General features: G+C 41.5%; 1 protein-coding gene across 3 annotated transcripts in view; it reads left to right on the forward strand.

Moving 5' to 3' along the window:
- GRIA3 (glutamate ionotropic receptor AMPA type subunit 3) overlaps window positions 1-14,197 on the forward strand; it is a 1,208,798-nt gene extending 1,194,601 nt beyond the window's left edge. The window contains exons 14-16 of one of the 3 annotated variants that reach the window (XM_078688742.1): window positions 6,953-7,067; window positions 9,159-9,406; window positions 11,722-14,197. In XM_078688742.1, the coding sequence (XP_078544868.1) occupies window positions 6,953-7,067; window positions 9,159-9,404 (361 nt within the window). In that variant the 3' untranslated portion in view covers window positions 9,405-9,406; window positions 11,722-14,197. Of the gene's footprint in view, window positions 1-6,952; window positions 7,068-9,158; window positions 9,407-11,721 lie in introns of those variants that run through there. The other 2 variants (XR_013610694.1, XM_078688743.1) reach the window with 2 other exon arrangements.
- Window positions 14,198-27,179: the final 12,982 nt, after the last annotated feature.

Below are 27,179 nucleotides of genomic sequence, written 5' to 3' on the forward strand. Positions count from 1 at the left end.
AGCGCTGCTTTGCATTGCATTCTGCAGAGTTTCCCGGCCGTCTCCTGTAATTACAGCGTACGCGCACATGGCGCTTTCACTTTCTTTACTCCCACGCCTTGATTGGTAATGAACCAGAGAATTGAGCAAACCCTGCAGAACTTGAGTTGGGCCAACATATAAAAACGTTATTGTGGTTTGCACTATAATTTCAGTAAACACGGATGACAGTCGCCATGCGGAGAAGTGGAAAGGATTGCTGCACTCGTGCTTCTGAAAAGCTGCTCTTGAATCGAGCTCAGAGTGAACAGAGGACACATTCTTTCACAGGGAACCTCAAAGACCACAGACAGCCCACAGCAGATGTAACGCATCTTCATTTCTGCGCTGCTTGCAATATGCAACAGCCTTCATAGTCTCACGGTATACCAAAATCTATGGCTCTCCCCTTCACTCCACTGGTAACACCAAACTCATATTACAGACACACAGGGCACTTTTCAGCCTGGCACCGGCATGCCACGGGGCATACGACTAAGTCTGCGGAATGCAGGGTCTAAAGCCACAAGCCATACATAGGCATTTCTGCACGCGGCCCAATCTCAGACATGTGGAGCTGGAGAAAAGGACTGGAGGCCATACCAAAGGTCGAGTGTCACAGAGGGAACTCTGGAGGTAACGAGCCCCACAGAGGTCCCAGCGGGAACTTACCGTGCAACCCTGACTGTAACGAACTGTGCCCCCATCCTTCAGAAGTGAATGTGACACATTACATGCATGCATATGTCACCTCTCCTAGCCTGTCCCTCTCTCGTTTCTATGACTCTCTCTCATTTTCTCATTCTCTCTTTCTGTATGTATCTCTCTCTGTAGCTCCTTGGTTCACTTTCTACATTTTACTCTGTATGTTTCTATCTTCTCTCTGACTCTCTCTCTCTCTCTCTCTCTCTCCAACTTTGTCTCCCCCTTGCATCTGTCTGTCTCTTGCATTCCTTCTAAATCCCTCCTCTCTGTTTCTCTACACCCCTCTCTCGCCTTTCTGTTTCTCTTTCTCCGTTTGTCTCTACTTCTGTTTCTTTCCCTCTCGCTCCCTTTGCCTGCCTCCGTCTCCACTATCACACACGTTTTCTTTCTCTCGTTACCTGTCATTATTATTCCCTAATAGTCCCTGCCTATGCAAATACCCCAGTATATTTTCGAATTGCAATTGTTTGTTTAATAATTTCATACTGTTTGTATAGCATTTCATGTATCCACACATCTTTAACAAGCCAGAGTGATCGAAAAGTGCACGTGTTAAATACAACTGCATGCGAGTTAATGTGTTAAACTTGCTAGATTCTTGGCTGGTCTGAGCAATCAGTGTTTTGATAAGGGCGTTCACGTGCCTTTAGAACAGCCAGTTGATGGGTGGTGCTGTGCTCGCGCTGTGTTACACTCATCTGCTTCATTAATGGGATGAGGGTTTCTTGTGCCTGAAGAAGACCCCTTTGTGCTACTAAGTTCTGATCAGAAGCCCCACGCTCCACCCTTTTTCCTCACTCTCGTCCCCGTCAGTTTCGTAATCGATTCTTCCCCATCACATTAATGCTACTAAAACCGATCTCACTATAGGTCAAGGCGGGGCAAGAGATGGCCAGCACCAGCCCAAGATCACACAATTATAGGCGGGAGCAGCCAAGATGCAGCAGCAGAGGAGCTGCTACCAACTTCCCAGGTGCTCTTCCGCCTCCTGCACCCCCTCGGGAGGGGGCAACCCCTAGATGCCCGGCCCCACCTGAACAGCCAGCATCCAGCATGCACGGCACCAAAGAAGGCACTCAATTGATGGCTTGTAGCCTCTCCCTGTGCAGTTCAGCCTCCGCCATCCTGCAGGAAGCATGCACTAGGAGCAGTCTGAAAAAACACTGTTGTCCCCCAGGGAGACCGAGCTGAGGCTCCGGAGCGGCCAGCGGGCTCTGCTCTGTTGCTGTGGGAGTGAGCAGGTTGCGGGGGGTGCGTTCCTGCCCGCCGCCCAGCTGTGCTGCTGCTACCCGTAGCTGTCCACTGCCGCACAGGCCATGTGTGCACTGGAGGCCTCAGCCGGTGCGCTCCTCCTCTGGGGGTGATGGGTGGCGAGGCGGGCTCCCCACCGGGGGCTGTAGGAGTAGCCGGGAGCTGCAGGCACGAGCCAGAGATGGGGTGGGGTGTGAAACCCTGTGGTGGAGTGGCGGGGGAACAGAAGGCGGAATTCCGTAGTTAGGGTCTACCTAAGTGGCTAAGGCGGTCTGTTTTTATATCAGACATGCAGCAACTGCAAGCGGTTGAAGTAAGCAAAGCAGGGCGTGCCTGTCTTTCGTTCAGCAGGTGTAATGGCACCCGGACCAACTGCACCAGCTGCTTCAGTCGTAACAGATTATGACTGTATTTGCTACACCAACCCAGAGGATGAGGCACCCCTTGCTTGCATCATGGAGCCTGGACCCTGAGGCATATATATATATATATGCTATGAAGTTATCCCTTTCTCTCTCTTACACCCCATAATAAATGTATTTTAGGATAAATGGTTGTGTACAGGTGCTTTCAGTCAGTTATGGTGAGGTGTCTGTCTAATTTCACCAGGAATTTTCACACACACAGATGCAATGCAATAGGTCTTGCATTTACGTGAGTTTAACCTATTGGCATTGTAAATGACAATACCTTTTATTTATGTTTTAAAAACAAAAACAAAAATAAAAGGCATTGTTATTTGCATTGTCAATAGCTGAAACTTGCGTAAGTGTGAGACCTATTGCATTGCAAATGCTTGTTTGTAGTACTAGTCTGTCTCTGTTGTAGCATGTTGTCTCTTGAACTCTTTAGTGAATATTCAAACTCCATCTTAATTTGGCTAGTTCAGTGTCCTTTGTGCATTCAAGAAGGACCTGTGTATCCCTTGCCCTCACAGAAGAGTATATGTGATTGCACATGAGTGCATGGCTATTTTCCATCAGTCTTTTTGTCTGAATTGGATGGCAGCGTGCACTGTGTGAGTCCCCACACAGGGCAATAGGGACTATTTACATGCAGGTTGACTAATGACAATCTGACATCATAATGTATTGTATTGTATACGATATTTGTAGAGCGTAACTATCACCCAGCGGGTATCTTGGCGCTGTAGGACATGAATCCTCATCAGGCAATGGAGGGAGAAAGCAGGCGTAAACTAACAGTGCACTGTGCTTTGCTGTGACGACAAGGGGACACTCTGCATGTCTTTTTTTACCATATGTGAACAGATAATTAGGGAAAGAGGTTGACTATTCATCGCCAGCATCCTCAAATAACTTACTGCTAGCAGGGAAGTGATGGTTGCAGAATAGGCTCCCTTGATCAGCATCTTCCAACCAACACGATCACAATGCAATATATTAGTTGAGTAACAACACATGATATTCAGTAGGGATGAGACACTGAAAAACCATTTCACAGACCATCCTTAACTGTCTACAAGCAAATGGAAGCAGTCTTCAATCTGACCAGGGGCAGGTGAGAAGTTGGGTAGATTACTGCAATTGAAGTAGACACAAAATCTGAGACTACATGAGCAAATACATTTTCAGAACTAATGCACCTATTTGTCATTACAGATTCAAGGGACAACCAAAAGAACAACTTCCATCCCTGTGTAGCCTGTGCAATAAAGCAAAGCCCAAAATAGCAAAACATGAAAAAGATTGTTAAAAACTGTATAATAGTAGGAATATATACAAGGTTCACATTTTTAAAACCACCTGTGGACCACAGTTTCTCATCGAATTGAAGCTGTGTCGAGCTTTCCGTTTGGAAATCAAATGGTAATTAAGTAAATCCGAACTTCAAAAATTGGGGTATTTGAGTCTTGAAAAATGTTCAGTTTCATGACAAAGGCCTCAATAGTTATGTTGGTCCTGATGTGAAAAAAAAAATGTAAAAGTACGTTTGGAGATTTACTCTCCCACTTGACCTATCTGTAGCGTTTTTAAAAAAATCACAAAACTTCCCAGAAGTGTCTTGGAAGATGCGCCCCTCGTAGGTTGCCAAGCATATTCCTGGAAAATACAATTTCCACATTGAGTATGCAGCTGTGAAATTGCGCTTTTTTTCTCTGTTTATTTTTTTTCTCCACGGCAAAACATTTTTCCCTGTGGAAAGACCCTTTACCTTGCAATCCTCGAAGTCTGAAAAGTATTCAATTCCTTCTCCCACACTAGAAAGACTTCCTCCAGCCTGTGTCGGGTGTACTTATGTGAACATGCCCAAGATGGAAAAAGATCAGAGAGAAGATTATGTAAGCTCACATTTTTGTAGACATTTTGATATATACATAGAAGGCAAGCCACTACTTGATTTTGTGGTATTTAATCCTGCGTGGTGTTACAGAGCAGTGTTGTAATATTACACACAATTAAATGGATCTACACCTACAAAATCTCATTTTGTGCATACATTACAGTGTAATGCAAAGAGGATCAATGCTGCTATCATTTCGCGCTTTAGGGCACTTTAAAGTATATGCCGCATGAAAATGCCAAGTAACAACCTGGTTATGTGGACATACGTTTCTTCAACTCCGCTAGCACACGTGGGGCAACCCTTCTTGCAGTCAAAACTCTTTTTTAGGAGAGCTGAAAGCAGCCACCATAGCACCAAAGTGGACTGTACTTTCTTGTCTGAGCTGCCAAAGCCTGGCATACACTTTGGGGATGGTTGCATGACCACATTAGGCCCTTTTTGCTGACTTTTCTGCTGGGAGTATTTGTTGTCGCTAGTTGAGTGCTTTTAGTGATTTTTAGAAAAGGGAGTTTCTTTATATTGATTGCCAACCTCATTACTCTTCGCATTCAAGCAAAGTTAACTGCAATATTCAATATTCTCTTTTTTATAGCTGTCTATTTCGTTTTGATTAAAAATGCAGCAGGCAATGCCACTTTCAGTACCTTTTAGAATTAAGACTTTCCCCAACATTTATCGAAACAGAAACCCAGTTCAGGATGGCCCTGAACACCTGGATCTTTGGGTCCTCAGATGAACCCTGTCTATCACTCATATAATGCCCTCACCTGTCTACCTTGACTTTCTCACGCATAGCGCCAGCATGCTCCTTTCGGAGTGACAGCTCGTGCTTTATAAATACCTATTCAAATTCCAATGTATAAACTCTGTGCTAATTTAGTTTTTTCGTTGCACTATTAACCCCTTTACAGTGCTTTTCTTACGTCCCTATGAAAGGCTTGACTCACACATGAATATGATTAATTAACTGCTTCCGGGATAATTATTTATAAATTAAGACATAATTTAGTATCGTTCATAATTTAGTTAAACACTGACATGCCTTTTATTTATCTCTTTCTTCTACTACTAAACCTAATGTTTTTGCAGGCACTGCTTTTTGATTTGAAGGCACCGATGTGGGAATCTCTTTATGCGCATTACCAGTTTGTGACTCTTTTATTTGAAAAACAACTTCATGGAATCCCAAGAATCTATGTTTTATAAACTGTAGCATAATTTATAAGGCCATTCCTAAAAGAATGTATCAAGACCTGGAGTAACTGTGTGTTCGCATATGTGGAGGTACATACATAGTCAACATTCCATTCAGTTATTCCGCTGACCTTCATACTACACAACTGGTGGTCAAGGTATTAATAGTTTTCATCAGAATAACGTCATTAGAGATTGTTGACATTTCTATATATAATATACCTTTATTCTACTTTTTAAAGTTCAATTTTGGTCCATAATGCATACATTCAGAATGCATTTCAATGAGGAATGTTGAGCATACATTAAATTGCAATGTCGTCGAGGAAGTTCAGTTTGAAGGTCATATATGTGCATATCACAAATAGTTGCACTGTCTTAACATCAAACTAAACCTCTTATTAAAGAAGGTGCTCTGCCCTTTAGGGTGTATAGTTCTATTTGAGAGCTTTTTCTTGAAACATTGGAGAGTTGAATTTGGCAAAGAAAAAAAAGCACCATACCACCACCATGAGCTGAAACCATGGTGTGCTGGTAGACAGGAATAATACATGTATGTGTTTTGATGGTTCCGCCTTTGAATCTACATGACTAGCTCTTTCTCGGTGTGTATACAAGGAAGCACTTTGTGACACTATATAGTATGAGATTTACAACTCAACCAATGAATGAATGATTTCTACATTAACTCCTGCAACTGTGCATCATATTTCTGCAGTGTTGTGAAATTGATTATCTCATCACTGACAGCTTTACTTTGAATCCCCTCCAGACCCACCTTAATTGCCTTTATCTTACAGGGGTCAGTCTCAAGGTTTGGGACCATGTCTACATTATCTTACCCATCCATGCACCTAACAACTGGGTGAACTTTTAAGTCGTCCTATTTTCCATGTCATAACTGATAGTGAAACTACAGCTTGCCCAACGGTGTTCAAGAACCAAGTTTCAAGTACTGGCAACAAAGCTTGCTGCGTTGCTTTTGGCAAAGCATCATAAATGAAGGATTTTTCCATTGTCATGTCTTTGGTGTCAAGTTGACATGCTGCAACTTTTTCGGAATGCAAACAACCCATGCATTACAGTTGCCTACTACGGACACCCTATTTTTTGCATCTTCCTCTTGGCGAATAAGGTCTCCCAGTTTGATCTAACTTGCAATCAAAATGAAACAAGCTACTGTTTTTAAAAAAAAAAACACACACAAAAAAATCTGAATATTTCTTAAAGCCACTAAAGTATCTTCATTGACAGTATCCTAACTTAACAGTGTGTGCCGATTACTCAAAGCGATATGGGCAGGACCTGGTAGACTAGTGTCACAGTAGTGTTGACGAATATCAGGTTGCCTGCAGTGTAATGACTTTGTAGCCAGGAACCCTGCTTTATCGCTTTGTATAGTTATGAAAGTAGTTTAAAGCTTGAATAACATAAAATAACATAATATAATGTTATTTATGTTATTTCCCACGTGAAGAACTCCTGTAAACCTTGCAGTATTGAAACTCAGTGAACAAGGCATCTTAGACAAGCTGAAAAACAAATGGTGGTACGATAAGGGTGAATGTGGAGCCAAGGACTCCGGAAGTAAGGTCAGTCGCAGCAGGTCTTTTTGTACTGATTAGAAATCACATTTTGACCCACTGTTCATACATATCTATACATACATGCACACTAATATAACTTTCCAGAAATTGTAAAATTCTCAGTTATACTAGAAAATAATGCAAAAGCATTATATCACATCAGTCCTCTTCTTTACGGAAGTCAAGGATTTGGGTGGGGCCAATAGCATTAAAATATATATTATGTCATCACAAACCATTTTCTGTGAATTTTAAAGTGGTTAACACTTGTATACACCCTTACATTACATATGTATTAGTGCATACTTTAATGCTGAGCTTCTGTAGTACATATTTCATCATTGTATCAGAAGTATAGTATTACTATTAATACATGAGTAAATCCAACTTCTGTTTAGTGGATCTTAAATTTAGCCACATGCTTTCATGGGTGTATAACATTTCTTCAGGGAAACATCCCATTACAAACCATGACAACATGAATTCTTTTCAAAAAGCAATATTTTCTTTTATGATTTCTCTCTGATTTATTCCTCTACATACTGTTTAAATTTCATTTTATTGTGTGTAATAGTAATTTGTAGCTAATGGTAGGCCCTCTCCTTTTTACAAGGTAGCAATATAACGCATGCACTGAAAACATACCTTGAGAATGGAATGGAATATTCATGAATGCAAATGCATGCTATTGCTACAGTACACTTGTACTGTGTAGAGTGATATATTAAGTTACTATCATTATAAAGCCAACCAATGAGCAACATCCATTTCATAAACAGGAACAAAAATATGATGGCACCAAACAGACATTTCTAGTGAATTTCTAACTTCCCTGCTGACTTTACAACTGCCTACCAGTAAAGCAGACATATAGAGCCAGATTAAAAGTGCTGCTGAAGGTGTTGATGTCTTTTCTATCCTTGCAAATTCGCCCCCATGTGCCAAACCATAAGCACATTTTGTCAATAGCAGAGACCAAAGGAGTAGGCACTCCGCCATACTATTCCTGTTTTTTTTTTACTTCTGTCCAACCAGTAAAAAATAAATGTATGATCAACCCTTAATAATCCTCTGTCCAGTCATTGGAACGGCCTCACATTTACAACCCTTATCACTAGAAGTATTAAACATTTCGTGTTTACATATATGCTCACGAGGAAAGACCTACACCCATTTTTAAAAATAATGTCCAGTCTCCCTCCCGAACATCACCTGTGCAGCACCACTCCTTTTACAACACTTTTTCTATAGACCATTTTGGTCTCCAGACCTAAGAGGGATTTCACACTAGATTATTGGTATCTGAACTTATGAATGTAATTGCTGAATTTGCCTGTTACATTCAGTCTCTACCTCCTACTCATGGAGTTTTCAGAGTCAGCCACAGTTCTTCCAGTTAAACTACCACTGCTTTTAGAATTTCATAGATCATATAAAGTCTCAAAAGACATTAAGCTACTCACTTAAATTTAACTCAACTTTGATCTACACCTACAAAATGTAATACAATAGAAACATATTGATTTCTATGTGCTGTCCACAGCACATTCACCTTATTGTTTCATCGCTACAGATATGTTGACTCAGTCTCAACTGAAGATTCCTTCTATCAATTGTTTATAATATCTAAAAAGACAAAGCAAGCAACATAAAACATACAACCCAGCACTGGCCACAAAAGACATGATGTGTTAGTTGTCCTGAACACCAGACAGCTATAAAGACATCCCCATATTGTTATCATAGATATTCTACCAGAAATTTAAAAGATAAACATTACATTAGAAGTGAGGCCCATCCATTGATATTAAACATTAAAATGTATAGATTTATCACTAATTTGCATGAATGCCTATATAATATTGTACTGTTACTTTATAAAGTTGAGAATTTACCTTTTTTCTAGTATTTCATAGGGAGTCTGAATACAGACTTTCCAGATTTTGGACGTCAGGGTTCCTTTTATTGGGGTTAAGATAAAACACTCTGGGGCATGATTAGTTTGACTACATTACTAGCCATTAGAATAGGGAAATGTGTTATTCTTCTTCTCTGCCTCTACCAAGTGAAACTAATCAGCGTGTCGATTTTTCACAGGACAAGACCAGTGCTCTAAGTCTGAGCAATGTAGCTGGAGTGTTTTACATTCTTGTCGGAGGGCTGGGCCTCGCCATGATGGTTGCTTTAATAGAATTCTGTTACAAGTCACGAGCAGAAACGAAAAGAATGAAACTCACAAAAAATTCACAAAACTTTAAACCTGCTCCTCCCACCAATACACAGAACTACGCAACGTACCGGGAAGGCTACAACGTGTACGGAACAGAAAGTGTCAAAATATAGGGGTAAGATTAAGGTCTAATAAGTTATATTATGTGTTGATGATCCTAATTTTGAATGAATTTAAAGATTGCCTAAATTTAGACAATTAACACTTGATCACCAGATAAACGCTAATGAACAATGATTTAATGTAATCATTTATGAATATCAACTCTATCTACAATGTCATCTACATTGCCCATCTTTTGTAATGAATAATGCCTTCAAGATGTGTGCTCATCTTAAAATCTATAACAAGATGTCATTCCTTAGGGCAAAGAAACATATTTCATGTACCACCTTCTCTAATCATATTTGAAGATTCAAACTTTGGTGCCGATTACGATGTCAGTTGCAAAGGCTCCAAAAGGGATTTGGATTCTTCAATCCGATTCGGACCTATGTTTCCGCCTGAATCAGATACATTCCTGACCGACCTATTACGAGGCAAGCAAACCATTTGGGCTGTCCAATTTTGTTCTGGTCGGCATTCGGACAGCCTGAGTCGTTCAGAGCCGAATCGTACAGCTCTATATACGCGGTGTCCGACGAGGGATTACGATGTCAGATTCTGACAGCCTTTACGAATTGGTCTTCCCCACACAAAACGGCTTTTGGAATCTTTGAGGGGCATATAGCAGGCCCCCCGTTACCCGTAGGCCTCCAGTTGGGGACCGTGGGGGTACAAAGGTAACCCCTCTTTCCAACCGTGCACAGTGTGAGGCACCAGGAGGTACGCCTCACCATCCCATTTGTCAATGGGAGCCTGTGTTCTCGTTCGAAACACAGGCTCCAGTTGAAGTCAATGTGAGTCTGACCGAACGATGTTCTGAAGCATCGTAAACGGTCAGACTCCCCAAAACCTAGTCAATGGAAACGATTCAGAGACCGAGTCGGTCGGAAGAGTTTCTGACCGGCATTGTAATCAGCCCCTTTGCGTGGAAAGTGGGGCTATGGTATTATTAGTATTATAGTTACTCTCATCTTAGTTGTGATAACACTCCCAGGGGCTTAAGCCACTGGAAACCCTATTTAGGTAACCTGAATGTTATGATGAGGAATGTGACTGCAATAAGCATTTGTCTTTCATAGTCTTATCTCACTGTCTGCATGAGCATAATATTAGATGTCCATGTCATTATCTCTCAGCATTTTCTGGACAGGAGAAATAGCAACTAATACTTTTATTCAGTAAAACCTAGACTAAGATATTAGTGTTTTGATGGATTCACTTGAAAAGGCAATGTCTAAACTAAGACTGTATTGCAACTCAGTCTTAAAAGAGTGATCATATTAGATTATTTTCTTGAAGCACTTCATTGGTGCTATTCAAATCAAAGTGCCAACTTTCTAGCAGGTACATTCCTTGTCAAAAGAACCTTAAGAACGAGTGCTATATTTGGTAAAAGTAGGGGCGGAGATTTACATTTATGTAACCTCTTGAAATTTAGCAGTTTACTTAGTACCATGCTGGCTTGTTCCTTGTTGATATCTTGCAAATTCCCAAATCACGTACGTGTGTGGGCATTCAAATACGAGATACATTACTATCAATAACACTGCATGGTTGCAATATCTTTTAAGACATTATTAGTGCCTTCCTCAAATGGCCGTAAAAGGTCTAAATATAAGCTATTAAAGGTCAGAATGGTCCTGAAAATCTTAGCTTCCGTAAACCATGGTAACCATAAAGCACAGTATTAAAGTGAAGTTTAAAGGCCTCCAGTATCTAAATGGTTGTAATGTCTTTATTTATGTGCAATTTGAACTCATGCAATGCATTGTTAATGGACTAGTCCACCATATGACACGTAAATTACCTTTAACCTGCATTCCGCTTTTAAAATAAGAACAATTTTCAAAGTGAATTTAACATTCAATATAAAATTAGGATTGTCAAGCCCTCAAACATTAAAATTCAGTCAGGATATTTTAGAAAAATTAACAATATGAAGACAATCTGAAACTAAATTTCATTATATGAAAAATGTATCCACATATATTCATTGTGGTTACCTGAAAACCTGACTGACTTTTACTCTTCAAAGGGACAAAGAGTGTGGTCACAGTTAAAAATGTAATGTGCCTATGTACCACAAAGATTTTATTCATACAGTTTGTTGTACGTATACATTCCCTATTCCACTTACCTGTCTTCTCTCCCAGAGTTGCCCAAAGAGCATGATAAGGAAACATTACCATTTTCTATGACTGAGCCTGAAAGAAAGAATTACAGTTCAGTGTGGAATCTCTGGCTTCTGGTTAAGTTCCATACCATTGTAATACTTTTGCTAAAGAAAGTAATGCATATCCTAATGTTTGCCATTTTCTCTTACAGACTACTAGAAAAGGAAGGCATGCAGCAGGCGGAGCAAGTGAACATGTGTCTTCTAACTAGACCCTGACCACTCGAGGAAGTAATACTCTCTCCTTGGGGTCGGACATTAAAAAGAAATTGCTGATGGTGCAATGAACTCTTATGAGGAAGAACTGAATTCTTTTTCCTTCAGTGCCTTATGGAAAACATTCTGAGACTCACAACAATGCAAAACCATCACTGAAATATTCTTGCTTTGCTCAAAAAAATGGGAACATGGCAAAAGACGGAGATCCTTGTATGTGAAAATATCCTTGTAAAGAAATCAGTTCAACAAAAGCCATTATTTGATACCACTGCACAGTTAAAGAACGTTCAAAGTCCAAAATAATTTCCTTGTTTTAGAAGTATTACCACATCAGGAATCTACTCCTCTACCACAACACTCCACGTATCTACAAAGTTTTATTTGGTTGGTATACCTCATCCATAATAAATACTCCTCGGGTTTTATTATTACCTCTCTAAACCTTTTGCTTATATTTTATTGTCCCATTCCATACAAGAAATGTTCTTTATCAATGAGCACTGAATGTAAAGACGTAATGGAAATATGTCATTCAAAAATCCTCTGGCTTCCAGAATAGCTAATTTATAACCATTGTGATTGCACCAATGCTATGCTTTAAATGCACTCCTTAGGAAATCAAAGATTAATTATGGCCAGTGACTTTGCATAGTCATTAACTTGGTACAATGGGTTCCTATGTTGTATATGGCATTTAGTGCCAGAGGCCAAACAAAGAGTATGGTGGGGTCATACAGGCACTTTTAGAATCGCTTTCATCAGAACTGCTGTCTCATGGTATAATATGTCTCTCAATCAACTGTGAACTTTACAATGCATAAAGGAAAGAGCAGTAGTTCTCAATGCGTTTCTACAGTTCCAGATAGTGTTGAAAAGACCGAATATTGTTATTGTTTGTACTGTTATTCCACATGCTTCAAGCTTAATATCAAAGAATATTAGCATCTTGTTTCCTAATTTCTAAAAACTAAATCGTATAGGTGTACCTCAGCGCATAAAGATACATATTCAGAAGTGTGCATCTACAATTGCTCAGATCTGAAAAATGTCTTTCCTTTTACTGCTACATAAATAGCATATAACGTTGATACACTTCCAGGTCAGCTTTGTACCGCTCTAAATGCGTCATACCATATAAGCTATTGTTAGCTTTTAACAGACAAGAATTTTCATAGCACAAACAAAAACAATGGAACACAGTCTCCTCTCTTTCAAGGTACTGTGTCAATGTTCCCTGTCACAGAATTAATTGTGATTTGAGGTTTTTGAAGCATTTGAGAACTGTTTCAATTTTGTATCATGATTTGAAGATTTTGGAAGCACTACTGTGGTCCAGAGAAGCCTGTCCTGCCCTTAACAAAGTCTTAGACCAGAATAGCACAACTTGAAGTAGACATATATGGTGGAAGTTCTCCTAAGAGAAATGTCTAAACAGTAATGAAGTGTACCTACCTTTCTTCCTAAAAAAAAGTATAATTATACAAATGGAATTGTTTTTGTTTGATGAAATGAGACAGAGGATAAAGTAAATAAACAGAAACACTCAAATTTGTGCAACACCTATAGTACGTTTGCTTTGCAAGATTTTTTATTGGCTTGCCTTCAACGTGACAACATTTGCTTTCTGCAGTTCATTAGAGGTGTGCTTCTACCAGGGCACCTAGTGGGCATTCATTGGGGCGTTCGGATACTAGAAATTGATGTAGTCACGTCCTTGGGCACTGAGGCACCTAGTTTACATGGGATACAAGTAGATCTTTCTATTAAAATATAATAAAGTAGAGTCTTCTTAACAAAATCATTTTCAAGTAAATGTGATATAATCTTTCATTCCAAAAACGTCATGCCTCTTTACAAGAGAAAAACTTACTTTTAAAAGAGTACAGAACATGAAACTGTGATTTTGAATTTCTCAACGCTATGATATCCCAGTAAGGGAAGCTAAAGCTGTGTAATTTAAAAGTTGTATTAAAAATTTTAAAAAAATAAACAAAAGAAACATTTTCTTAGATGCTGTATAAAAAGAAATGTATGTTTATCGAATGAAAAACAATTTTTACGAGTGGAAGCTTCACAAAGGTGGAGATGTTTGGTAATTGGTTTGTTTTATTTTCTAAAAACCTGCATGTAAAAAATGTTGATTGCTTACATATTTCTGCCACTAACTTCAAGCGATCGAAGTTCAGCAGTAGTCACTTCAGGACTTTTTTGTATCTATGTTTTTTGTTAATTTTTCTTTTGGTAAAAATGCACTTCAGTGAACAGAAACAAATGGCAAGCAAACTAATGGCTGTAAAAGATTAAATCTGCATGTGTGGGCATATAAATTAATTAACCTCATTTTAATGAGGTATTGTACAAAGAGTTTTAATACATTTTTGTAAATAAAACTGTAAAGCAAAAAATTGCATTCCTGAGCATTTGAGCCAATGTTTCTTGTGTAGGAATTACTAATGCATAGCAATGCATATATTTATACAGAGCCTGTGCTTTACTTGGGAGTACACATTAGTTGAGAAAAGAGTCAGAACCGGCAAGGATGACACTATACAGGTTTCATGACATGTAGTGCTCTGTTTCAGTGCTGTGAACCTCATATAATAGAGAGAGAAATCCCTAAAAACTACGGGTTGCCTAAAAAAACAGACCTGCATTAAATCTTAAACACTTTCAAAGTGCCTTTATCCTGTACAAATAGAGTAGCTGTCACTACAGACGAAGGATTTTGATAGATCTGGTTTTAGCCTAGGAGAGATGACACTTACTGAATGTACTACTCTAAGTTTCTATTAAAAAATTGTTGAACGAGAATCAGAGTTATATAAGCCTTCGGCTTTTCTCAATTAAACAAGCACAACTATTCTTGTGGTGGCAGTGCTAGAAGTACTTATTTTTAATATCATCACAAAATAACCAGTTCAGCACACATTTTCAAAGCATGAAGCTCCGATTTGTCGTGTATTTTTAGTTGAAGACCCACGCAACAGAATGTACTTCACGCCCTCTCTATTTCAATAGAATCCAAAGAGCCCCAAGTCCACATTACACCTGTGCCACATGCCCCCACATTGTACCTTTATGATTTGTGAGAAAACTATGTTGCACCAGATCATGCCCGCAAGGCAACATTAATTGCCCATTAAAACTACACTCATTCTAGATGAGAGCCCTCCAAAAAGGCATGATCAAGTTCTATTTATAGTACATGTGGTAGTCTGTAGCACTATTGGAAGACCTACAGGCACGAGAACTCAATATGACTCTCCATAACACCCAGGTTGGACAGACACCCAGCTGCTGGATTGAGAGAACACTCTTCACCATCTGTTTCATATTGATGCTCACTTTCCTCCTTTCAAAACATGAAACAATCATTAATCAATCGTGGTATAAATCATATCAAACCTTTCTACAATATCTCCTTCACAAGTATCTACATCATTTTTTCCCAAAAGTAGTTCTTTATTAAAGTTTTGAACATAATGAATACAGTATCGACATTTAAGGGTGCCAGGAATGAACAATCAGTACAGGTAACATGTCTTGGAACCACAAGTTGCCAACCCCCTAAAAGTAAAAGAAAAAATATGACACGTCACATATACATGAAAAGTAGCTAGACAGATAGGCCTCAGAACAGAACCAAAGCAGTCCCTAAACAGGTCAGAGAGTGAAGCAGCCACATGTAATGACTGGCTAGGACCCTTATAGGAAGTTGAGTGCACAGAAATGAGAGTAAAAACATGGCAACAAGTCCCAAACATGGGGAAAAACCGATAATGTCTGTGGAGTGAGGATCACCCATTAGTGCCTAGTTAGGGAACGGTATTTGTTTTGTAGTGGGGAAGGGAAACTGACAACCTGCCAGGCTGGCACGAGGGCGGCCCTGGGAGGAAAATGAAAAACAAAAAACCTAAGTATAACAGCAGAGAGTGTGGGTAATAAGCAGCAGGGACGGGGACACAGTCCTATAATCCAAAGCAGAGTAAGCAGCTATAGAAAGAGTGCATCCACCATTAGACTCCCAACATGGCAAGAGGTGCCAGACAGGAAACAGCCAGTCTAAGGGTGGATCTCGCATCCATCCAAACCGACAAACTGTCAGGTACGTATCCGAAAGATCCTGAAAATGCGTAGCCCCACGTTGTAGGGGGAGCAAACACCACGCTGTTTTCTTAGCAGAGGCTCATTTAAGAAGCTCCTTTAACCAGAGTCACACAGAAAGTGCCACCACAGACTTTCACTCCATGGCTATGCAGCGCTTCAGGAGGACGAACACCAAGTCGACAAACCTAGCAGCATATTTGATCCTATATATACTAGCGCCCAAAGCCAGGTGGCAATGGAGGGGATCAAACTGTAAGGTTCGGCCCATGATGTCAGACAGGGTCTGGAAGGCCTCTTTCCAATGGCTTTCAATCTCCGGGTAGGCCCTCGCCATATGATAAAAGTTGGACTCTAGGCAGGGGCATCAGGGGCATTTTGGAATCATACCCGGGAAGATGTGATTGAGTAGCAAAGGAGTCAGATATATTTGATGCACATAATTGAACTGGGTATATTTCAGACAGGAGTTTCTTGAAACACCCCATACTTGCTCCAACACGCTGGACCATTGTCCGTCCACAAGATTCTGGCCAAGAGGCAGAGCCTACTTATCCCTCAAAACATAGAGGGATTGAATGCGAGGTTCCAACAACCCGTTGCAAAGTAGTGTTACCACATGCATACCCAACCGTGCTCCAACAATAACTGTAATGCTGGACATGTGATAGGGTTGGTATGCTCAGGCCCCCACACAACTCCTATTTCTGCCACCAGAGCACTGTAAGTCAAAAAACTGGCCCTCATGAATGTCGTAGCACCCCCTGAGGTCTTGAAAGGGAATCAGGAGTTACTGCTCATACAGGTACCCCAGTGTGAGAACATCCGCTTCAGGTCAAGTGCCAGTGTTCTGAGGTTTCACCACCTCATAAAACACTTAAAGCGTCCACAGCAGCAGAGTGGCCGATATGGCACTGGGTCAAGCCATGGGGTCACATATTTGTCCCAACAATGCTTAGCCGCTCTAGCAAAGCATTCCATCCTCGGGATGCCATGCCAGGGGTCCATAAGGCAGTACAGGATGCCCAGGCCCTCTAAGTCTTAGATGACAAAAGCCCTCTCAATGGGGGGCGTCCATCGCCAGCCACTACAGAGGCCATTGTAACTGTTCACAGCATAGTAGAGCACATAGTGAAGTGCTCCCATGCTCCCCTTTTCCAGTGGGGCAAACAACTTATGTACAGCCACTCTTTTCCTCCCCATACCCCATATCAAATCAGAGAGCAGTGTTTTCAGTTTCAGCAAAAAAGTACTGGGTGAGGAGGACTGGTAAGGCTGAAAAATGATAAACACTTAGGGCAATACCAGCATTTTTCAATGGAGACTCTGCTCATTGGCGAGAACAGTAAGGAGTTCCAGAACATCAGGGAACAACGCACACCTGGCAAAGCCTTACCCAGATTACCATCAATCAGACCACTCCGTATGGTATACATCTACCCTGAAGTAACTGAAGGTGGCATACCAAAGTGGCATGGACCCTCCTGCTATGACTCAGGGAATCTACACAAGGGCAAAAGTCAGGACTTAGCCCAGTTCAACCTCAAAGCAGAATCTCCACAAAAAGTATCCATTGCCTCCAACACCCTACACAGTCCACAATTTAGGAGTAATGTCAACCAAGGTGTGTGCCTGCTCCCCCTACAGTGAGGACACAGTCGACCGGGTGAGCCCATTGTGTGGCTGTGGGAAGACTCCAGTTCAGCAATCGCCAGAGCCCGTTCCCTCATAGCCTGCTCCTCCATAGACCTGCCCCTGGGGCAGCCATTTCACTGTTGATGGGGCTGCATCTGGCGTCCACCACCAAGACCTCCCGGGTCTCGTGGTGGTTGCAAAAACTACAATTGATGGACAGAATGCAGAACAATGTCATACATTCACCCCACTACAGAGATCTGTGCCTAAATCAATAGTTTTTTTGCTCCCCATGCAATTCCAGTTTCAACCCAGCCATACGCAAATCAGTCTTGACCCAGCGCCCAATGGGAACAGTTCAGCCCGAACTGCCAGGCTAGGTCCTCCCTGGACTGGAAACAAGGATCCCAGTATCGGTTTCGGGTTTCACCCCTCATCAGCCAGGATAGCTTGACTCCATTGGCATGGAGAGCACAGGATCACATCTGGGCATACCCGTCCCACTCGTGGTGACAAATGCAAAAACAACAATTGATAGACAGATGCAGAACAATGTCATACATTCACCCCAGTACAGCAATCTGGGCCTAAATCCATTATTTTTTAGCTCCCCATGCCATCCCAGTTTGATGTGGTGGTGGCAGGAACCTCTTGTACATATAGTTCCAGAATCCATGACTCACAGTTTGGCTGGTAACATAAGGGAGTAGCACGATCCCATTTGTTGAAGATGTCGCTTGATCATCATAAATGATCCCCACTGGGTCTGCATTTAGGCCAACTAATCCAAAAAGATATTCACAGGGCTGTTCTCCACCTGCCAGAGGTCCTTTATGGGGGCAACCTGTGGGATGACAATGCTGTCCTGATAATTGAAGAGCCAATCCACCACCAGCCAAGATGAGGCCCCCGAAGGTGGCAGTCTATCGGGGACCCTGTGGTCATGCTCCGCTGAGAAGAAAGTGTCTCTCGTCCCCTCAAGCATAGTATTAAGCAGCCAGTTTTCAAGAAAAGGGTCCATGTTGAGCCATGGGCTTCCTCTGGGTGCCCCGCTATGTGGGTATTATTGCGCCTTGAGCGACTCTTGCATCATTTGCCCAGCTGCACAGCAGTGTCACCTCTTCCTGAAGTCGGGATTGCATGTCCACCATCGAGGGGCGCAAGTCAGCCAATGCAGATTCCTTAGGTTCCACCCTCTCTCTCAACTTGGCCCGGACAGCTCTCAGCAGGCTCATTTCAATCCTTAAGGCATCCATCTTCGGGTCCAACATAGCCTTCACTTCCCTAAAGGTCCCTAAAAGCTCAATAAACCTGTCTGCAGATGAGAGCCTACCAGCTGACCCAGTGGTAAATGCAGCCCCCTGCGCAGTGGCATCTGATGGGGGTAGTATGCACCCCCCAATCTCAGGGCCCCCCTTCAAACAGTGTTGCTTGGCCATGCTGGAGGAAGTAGGTACCAGCATGCAGAGCAACACAGGCCAACAAGGTGTCCAAACAAGGTGGAATACCCTGGTGTGTACAGCATATGTAACAGTAGTCACAGGCCCTGGAAGTCTCCATCATTCAAGAATGCCCTGTGCCCCTTGATAAGGAGTGCATGGACACTAGCACGGTCTGCCATCCATGATGCCAGGGGAATCACCAAGGTGCCCAACACAACACGTGCACCCCACTGCAGTGGGGAGGACGCCATCCATCCTCTCCAGCAAAGGGGGCAATTCAGGCTGATTCTGTGAGTCCCAATGCAACAGGAGCCTGACAGCCCATGGCCGACCATGTGGGCTAAGTTCAAAAGGGGAAGGGACTCTGAAGTCTCTGTGTGGCACGTGGACAAGCGGCATGGTGATCGGGCCCAAAGCATAAAAAGATGCAACCCACTCAGACAGGTTGGGTGCCATCCATCCTCTCCATCAAGGGGCAGTGCGGGCTGGCACTGTGGAACCCACTTTGAGAGGGGTTTGGCGGCGCTGGGCCGACCTCTCGGGCCAAGTCCAGAAGAAGGAGGGCCCCCAAAGTCTCTGAATGCGCCTCAGGTAAGCAGCATTGCATGGGGGCCCAAAACAGCTTGTCCACGTACCCATGCAAGAAAGAATACACGGCCATGTCTGTCACTGGCCTTTCGATCTGGGTCTAACACCACCGCTAACATGGCCAAATTGCATGATTACATGAGGCCCCGGGGGCGGCCTGGCGGAGGACGCCAGTGAACCCACAGGAATTTCTCACGGTCACTGCCCCAGACTGGTCCCTGTTGCAGTGAAAATCTCCTTGGTGACCCCTGCAAAGATCAAGTAGGGGTTGCCGATGTCCAGGATGATGTCGAGCGGACCATCCTTCCAATCTGCCATCTTGGCCAGGCCTCGCCACAAGTATCTACTTCCTTATCATACGATGAAAATACTCCTTACAGTCTTTGGGGCTGTAATAAAAGGCATTTACACATCTGCGTTATACCTAGGTCTTCAAATACCTGTGTTTATGAGTGTAAATTCATAGTTTGTGTTCATGCAATGTAATTGGGCATAAAAGTCTACATCAGTATGGTGAAGTATGTTATTTAGCAAATCTTCTCCAAGGGTTATATTGTGGGTGTTCCGGGACAGGATAGGCTGCCTATTTAGAATTAGATGCCCATAAATGTGTGAGTTTGCGGATATTCACAAGCTCTTCACAGGCACATTCCCACAGTGGATACGATTGGAGAATTAGTCAACCCTAAGGCAGTGTCAGTTTTTAACAACAGTAAACGATAATCTACCCCTTATCTAGTTATTTATACAGTTCTGTAAGGAATCAAAAATAAACAATGTCTCACAGAAATATAGTTTACTTCATTTATTATCAAAATATTTTTTCTTTTTTTATAAATAATCTCATCACAAAAATATATATAATAAATGTTACATTAAATATTTCTGAATGAAATTCATACAATACCCTAATCCTGTAGAGAAAGAACCATACAAATTCAGTATGTCTCGACAGATAACATGAGAAAAACATGAGAAAAACATATACTGTGAAAAAATACATAAAACAGTTTCACAATAAACTCCAAAAAAGAACACAATTACAAATTACACACAATATACAGAAACAACGAAGATGCGCAGACACGCTTTTTGGGGGTACCGTGTACTTTACACCATCCTTCATCAGGGTGTAAAGTTCATAATTTCATTCAGTGCAGATGAGCCATCTGTCATCATGGATATATTAAAAACGGGCTCTACAAATGTAATATGCTATATTTGTGACAATCCTAATGTGGCTAACCCTTTGCACTCGCGTACACCAAGAAATGAAAGTGACGCTCCATGTTCTGCATGATTGGAACAGTTTTTGATAGTTGACACAAAATTGGGCCCGAAAGTAACAACCTCAGATGGCATAGCATGCCTTAGTTACTCAACCTGCTCACTTAGAAATTCAGAGTTATCTCTTTGAATGATATTACCCTTCTTGGACCTTGGCTCCAATAGGATTACTCGTCCACACATGGCATTGATGAGGATATTTAGGACATAATTACGTTCCTCTGTTATCGCAGAATAAAGTAATTTTAAGCTGTTCGATCACAAAGAGCATCTGCAACAGTTGGAATAATGCGGCAAAAGTTGTAAGAGATGGTGCCTTATGCAGCAACATCAGATGGGACAAGCCTTTTAGATTAAGTGTTGCATAATAACAATCACTCTCCAAATCACACAGAGTAACTAGCAGTTCCTGGGTACCTCACTTTACACTTGGATTTTTTGAATGGCTCAAAATAGTAAAGTTAACCAAAAGTGTAATTTACTCAGAATTCTAAGTTATCTTTCGTTACTCTGAAATGTACTGTGAATCATGCCTTAAATGTACTGGACATTGGTGTCAAATTCATACAGTTTCTTGGGTTGTGCAATATTTCACGTTATTAGTATCTTGGAAACAGACATATTTCCCCTCAAGTGTCCCTTTATCATTCTGCCACATACCATCCACCATCCATTGCTATTTAAGCAGATTACAAATCGTGCTATGCCCCAAAATAAATCCTCCCCAACGTTTTTTCCAGAGACCATCAATGGCGCAATAATTTTCTAAATCGATATTGCTTGCTGAAAGTATGCATTTTATCTGCGTGGTAGACATTCGGTAAGTTCTAAGAAAAACAATGTACAACAATTGGATCCCTGAGGAGCTAATTAAAAAAAGTAATTCTCAAACTCACAAATTGCTGCCAATACTCGTGGTGATGCTACATGCAGGTCGATAGTTTCTGCCAGTAACTGTGTGCCTTGCCATAACAGCGCTGGCAGCAACAAAGAACAATTCTTAGGATATTTTTGTAATTTTTAGGTCCATCATCGTTTTCTTAGCAGCTATTTTGACCTCTGAAGACCTTAAGTGGGGGATAATACATATTAGCATTTTGTTACGACGCTGTACTCTGTATCCTTTAGTCTTTATTCAGCTCAGGTACACACCACCAACAACAGCAGCCTGCCAGTATGCTCCCAGTTGCCAACTGACTTTACATAGAACATCACACCATGGAGACCCTGGACATTCCTGGCATGAGCTGCTACATATGCTTAAAAGGAACACGCACCTAGACGTAACTACAACACATCCCTCTTACATGCCAGTGCAAAGAAGAAAACAAGTTATAATATGCAATAAGAAGATTGCTACACACACAGAATAAAGCAACACTAAAACACTTCCTAAAAACAGAAGAAATATGAAAACACAACATTAAAAAATATATTATACACAGTGTCTAAGAAACACCTGCAAGCAGGCACTAATTCATGACATAGGCTCAGATGCATCAAGCTAAAAAACGCTCGCAAAGGGGCAGATTCTCAGAATCTGCCCATTTGCGACCGGTATTTTTGCATTTGGGATGCATCATTCCAAATGCAAAAATCGCAATTTAAGAAATCGCAAAATTGCAATTACTTAAATTGTCTTTGCATTTAAGGAATCTCATATTGAGATTCCTTAAATGCAATGCATTAAAGTAAAAAAAAATTGCGATTTCGCTAATAGGGGGCGCAAATTACCATGAAGTTGAACTTCATGGTAATTTGCAAAAACTTTGAAAAGTTAAATTTTACAAACAGACATGCCCTTAGGGCATGTGTGTGTGCAAGATGTACCCATATGCAGATTTCAGGTGTGCAACAGGGTGTCCTTTGCCACCCTGGCACCCTTGAAATTGCAATCTCAATTTGCGATTCTCTAATTGAGAATCACAAATTGAGATTGTCTTCCCATTAATTCCTATGGGCCTCTAGGCCCATAGGAATGAATGGGGAGGTATTCCTTAATTGCGACTAGCAAATTGCGAGTCGCATTTAAGGAATTTTAAGAAATCGCTATTTTTTAAGCGAGTTCTTCATGCACGGCATTTTGCTATCCCTTATTAGCGAATCCTTATTTTCCGCTAATAAGGAATCGCAAAATGAATGCTTGATGCATCTGGGGGATAGTCCCTGAAATGTTCAGCTGCTTTCCTAGGTCTCATTGGAGTATTTCTCCTGAAAGAGTCATAAGACAAACTAGTTTCCCTCTCATGCATCCATGTTCCTGATGAGATCATATCATCCTTTTCTTCTGGCAATCTGTTGCCACAGTACTTCACTAATTGGGGCATGCTCCACTTGCTCCGAGTGCAAACTGTCACCACATTTCTTCTAATGGAAGTAAAGATAAAAGGACCCATAAACGCAATCTCTACTTTCTTCTCTCACCGTAGTTTCTTCACTAAGACCAGTTCTCTTACATTCCACTTTTTATTTTTCACTGATTTCTTCATATCGTATCTGTGTTTATACTTCTGCTGGTACAACCTGATTTTAGCACCCGCCTCCTCTTTGTTAAAATTAGAAGCCCTTTTTGTTTGCAAACATTCAGGATTTAATTTGGAGATGGTTACTCTACCCCTCAAGAGCTCAAATGGGATCTCTGTGTTACAGAATTGAGGGTTGTGTGATGCGCCCACCATGTGTCTCTGAGGATTGCCTTAAGTGGAGCCCTTATTTCTATGGCTTACTGCACACAGGCCTTTACCACTCTATTCATGTGTTCCGCAAGACCATTGGCCTTTGTTGCATAGAGAGCTGTTCTCTGATGGTTGACCCCCAAATCTCTTAAACACTGTTGCATCTCTCGTGATGTGAACTGCACCCCATTGTCAGTGACTAGATACTTGGATATCCCATCATTGTAAATTAATCTTTGAGAAACTCTAGAACTGTCTTAGTGCTTACTATGCTTACGCATCTTGTGGCTACCCAGTTGGAAGTGTAGTCTACTAGTAAAAACACAAATCTCTTATTTAGCTGTAACAACTCGAAAGGACTCATTATATCCAGACCTAACTTGGTCAATGGCTCTTCTGGCACAACAACTGGTGATATGGGGTCAGAATTAGAGACTTGAGATTTATCATTGGAGGTAAACTTATAGCATTCTTTGACCATGTCCTACACATGTCGATCCATGCCTGGCCACCGGTCCCTCTCCCGAACCCATGTGTTGGTGAGACTCCAGCCAAGATGTCAGTTATGACCTAGATTTATTATCTTTGACCTCATACTCATGGGAGGAAAAACTCTCTCACATCTCATGAGCTCTCCTTGACATAATGTGAGTTCATTTCTTATTGACCAACATGGCTTCAAATCAGAATCTAATCCTTTCAATCAGGCCAGCCCTTAATAACATAATTTACAAATGTGGAAATAATGCATCTTCCTCTCTTCCCTTCTTCCACTCCTCTCTTGTAATGGCAGGCTCCTTGACCCAGCTCACACAGGCTAAGTTTAGCTTCATCATATTTGCCTTCTATAGGTGAATGTGACCAACAGTCAGCTGCTTTATGCCACACCAGGAAGATACTGCACCTGACAATTACCCTCACTCCAACACTTGAGTCTTGGGATTAACCTCTCACTCTGGCTGCAAGAAAAGATTTGCACCAGAGGGAAATGGTCTTTCCTCACTAAAAAGGGAATGCCCCACAAATAAAAGCTCAACGCCAAAGCTTTAGCTAAGGTTTCTCTCTGAATACATGAATACTCTTCTTTCGCCTCATTAGTGCCATGGAGACAAATGCAACTACCTTCCCTTCACCACCATCCAATTGTGTGAGTACTGGCCCAGCCCTTTGAGCTGGCGTCAGTGGTAAGGACAGTTCTTCTTTTAGTGTCAAAGTGACCAAGAGTAGGCATCCTACTGATTCCATGCTTCACTGACTTGAAAGCTACATCACAATCGCCTGGCCAAATAAAATGAGTTCCTTTCTTTAGTAACATCCTGATGGGTTCTACTCACTAGCAAAACCTCTATTACATTTTGAATAATACTCAGCAAGTCCAACAAAGGATCTTACTTGTTCTTTGTCACAGGGAGTAGGAGCATTTACAATGCTGTCTGCTAACTCTAACCCGATATAAAAATGGCCTGGTATGTCACCGATGTCACTCCAATTTAGCATTTTTGATTCTTTACTGTAAGACCTTTATCCGTCAGTTTACCCAACACTCTTCTCAATATTTCATCATGCTCAGGCACATCTTTACCATATACTAGAATAACTTCCTGGAAAAATAATTAGTTAGGTATATCACCAAGGATCATTTTCATAATTCTCTGTAAATAGGCTGCAGCTGAGGCTAGCCCAAATGGTATCCTAACAAATCAATAAGCACCCAGCTGCGTTACAATGGATGTCAAGTGCCTCGAATCTTGGTGCAATTGTTCTTGATGCTATGCTGGGAGAGATCTAGTACACTAAAACATTTTGCTCCCTCCAGCATGGTAATAGACTCTGCAATGTTAGGGAGCAGTTGGCGATCTACCCAGGTCCATTTATTTAGACTTCTCAACTCCACATACATCCTGATGGATTTTCCACCAACCTTAGATGCCAAAACCACCGAAGCCAACCACTCTGAGGATTTAATCTCTGCTATAACTTTCAAAGCCAACAGTCTATCGAGTTCTCTATATAAAGGATCCAACATCATATTAGGGACTTTCCTTACTTTGTGCACACTGCGTTTGGCATCCTTTTTTAGTACTATCCGATGCTCAAAGTTCTTGAGCAGGCCCAACTCATCATTGAATACCTGCGGAAACTCCTTGAAGAAATTTTCAACACTCATTCAATCATCCACTAAGGTGACTTGTTCACGTGCAGTGTGTGCATTAAGATTTAAAATAACCCCTAAGTCCCTTTGATGTTCCAACCTAGGAGGTTGTCCCCACTCCTGGTCACATATACCTTTCCAATGGGCTCTCTGCCCTTGAAATCTATCCTCATTACTACATAACCCAACAAGTCAATATGTGCACCATCATAACTGATCAGGTTAATATATGGTGGACATAGCTTCTCAATAGGAAATGTTGCCTCCCCCAACCTACTTCCAATCATTGTAAATGGGGAACCAGAGTCCAGCAGAACTACAAATTGCTTACCTACAATATCAACCTCACATTCAGGCATACAACCAGCATCATCTTCACCGTTGCTTTTCACATTCACCACTGTCATCAGACCATCCATTACACTCACAACATTCTCCACAGCTTGTATTCTCCCATTGGATCTACAGGCCCTTGCATAATGGCCCCTGAGGCCACATTTGAGGCATGAGGATGTTTTGCTGCTGGAAACGTGGCTAAAGCTTCTACAGCAATAACATTTACATTTAGTCGCCTCTGATGGAGTTTTAACCTTTCCTCTATGGATCACTATAAAATGTTTCCCTCTGCATCTGTTGCATCTCCCGTTCCACCACTTCATTTATACTGCTAGGCATAGAAACATTATCAGGTACCATCATTTCTCACGCAGCCAGATGTATTTTCCAATCCTTTGACAATGGTAATCGCCTCCTTAAGTTAAGGATTCCTCGACTGTTGGTACACCTCACTATTTGATCTCTCACAAGTGAGTCTGTTTAGTCTCCAAATCCCAAGTGCACACAAGTGTTTTTAAAGGTGCTATGTAGTTGCCTACTTTTTCAGTCGGTTCTTGTGTCCTTGTGAAAAATGTATGTCTGTCTAATACAACATTGATGTGTAGACCAAAGTATTATTACAGCATTTTCATGGCCCTTCAAAAAAAATCTGAGGTCTCCCCATCACCATCACCTATTGGCACCTCATCAATGCTCTCATAAATATTACGGCCCTCAATCCCTAGGTTGTGCAGAAGAATGGCTTGATTCCTGTGTGGTGAACAAATGTCACCCCCAATGGCTACTAATTATGAATCAAAATGTTTCCTCCATAGCTTCCATGGAAACATTGGTCTGCATTCTCATATAAAAGGGCAGGAGGCTGAGACATGTTGGTAGCTGACAAGGCTGCAGAAGATGTGTTTTGATAAGCTGGACCACAATAAAAAAAACATACCTTGCTTTGCAGGAGTTACCTTGGTATGTGGCAAGAAGATGTATGAAGTATCACCGTACTATAATTAATTCTTAGAATCGCATTACTGCAGTGGTGACTCAATTACATCGAGAAACGAAAATATAAGTGAAATGCGAGTCCAATCGAATATGGCTGCCTCACATCATGCATGGTGACATCACACGCCCTCCCGCATCATGACAAGGTCGTAAGAGTGCTTGCGCATTGATGTTCA

The sequence above is a fragment of the Lissotriton helveticus genome, chromosome 4_1, assembly GCF_964261635.1.
Source record: "Lissotriton helveticus chromosome 4_1, aLisHel1.1, whole genome shotgun sequence".
Classification (NCBI taxonomy): Eukaryota; Metazoa; Chordata; class Amphibia; order Caudata; family Salamandridae; genus Lissotriton; species Lissotriton helveticus.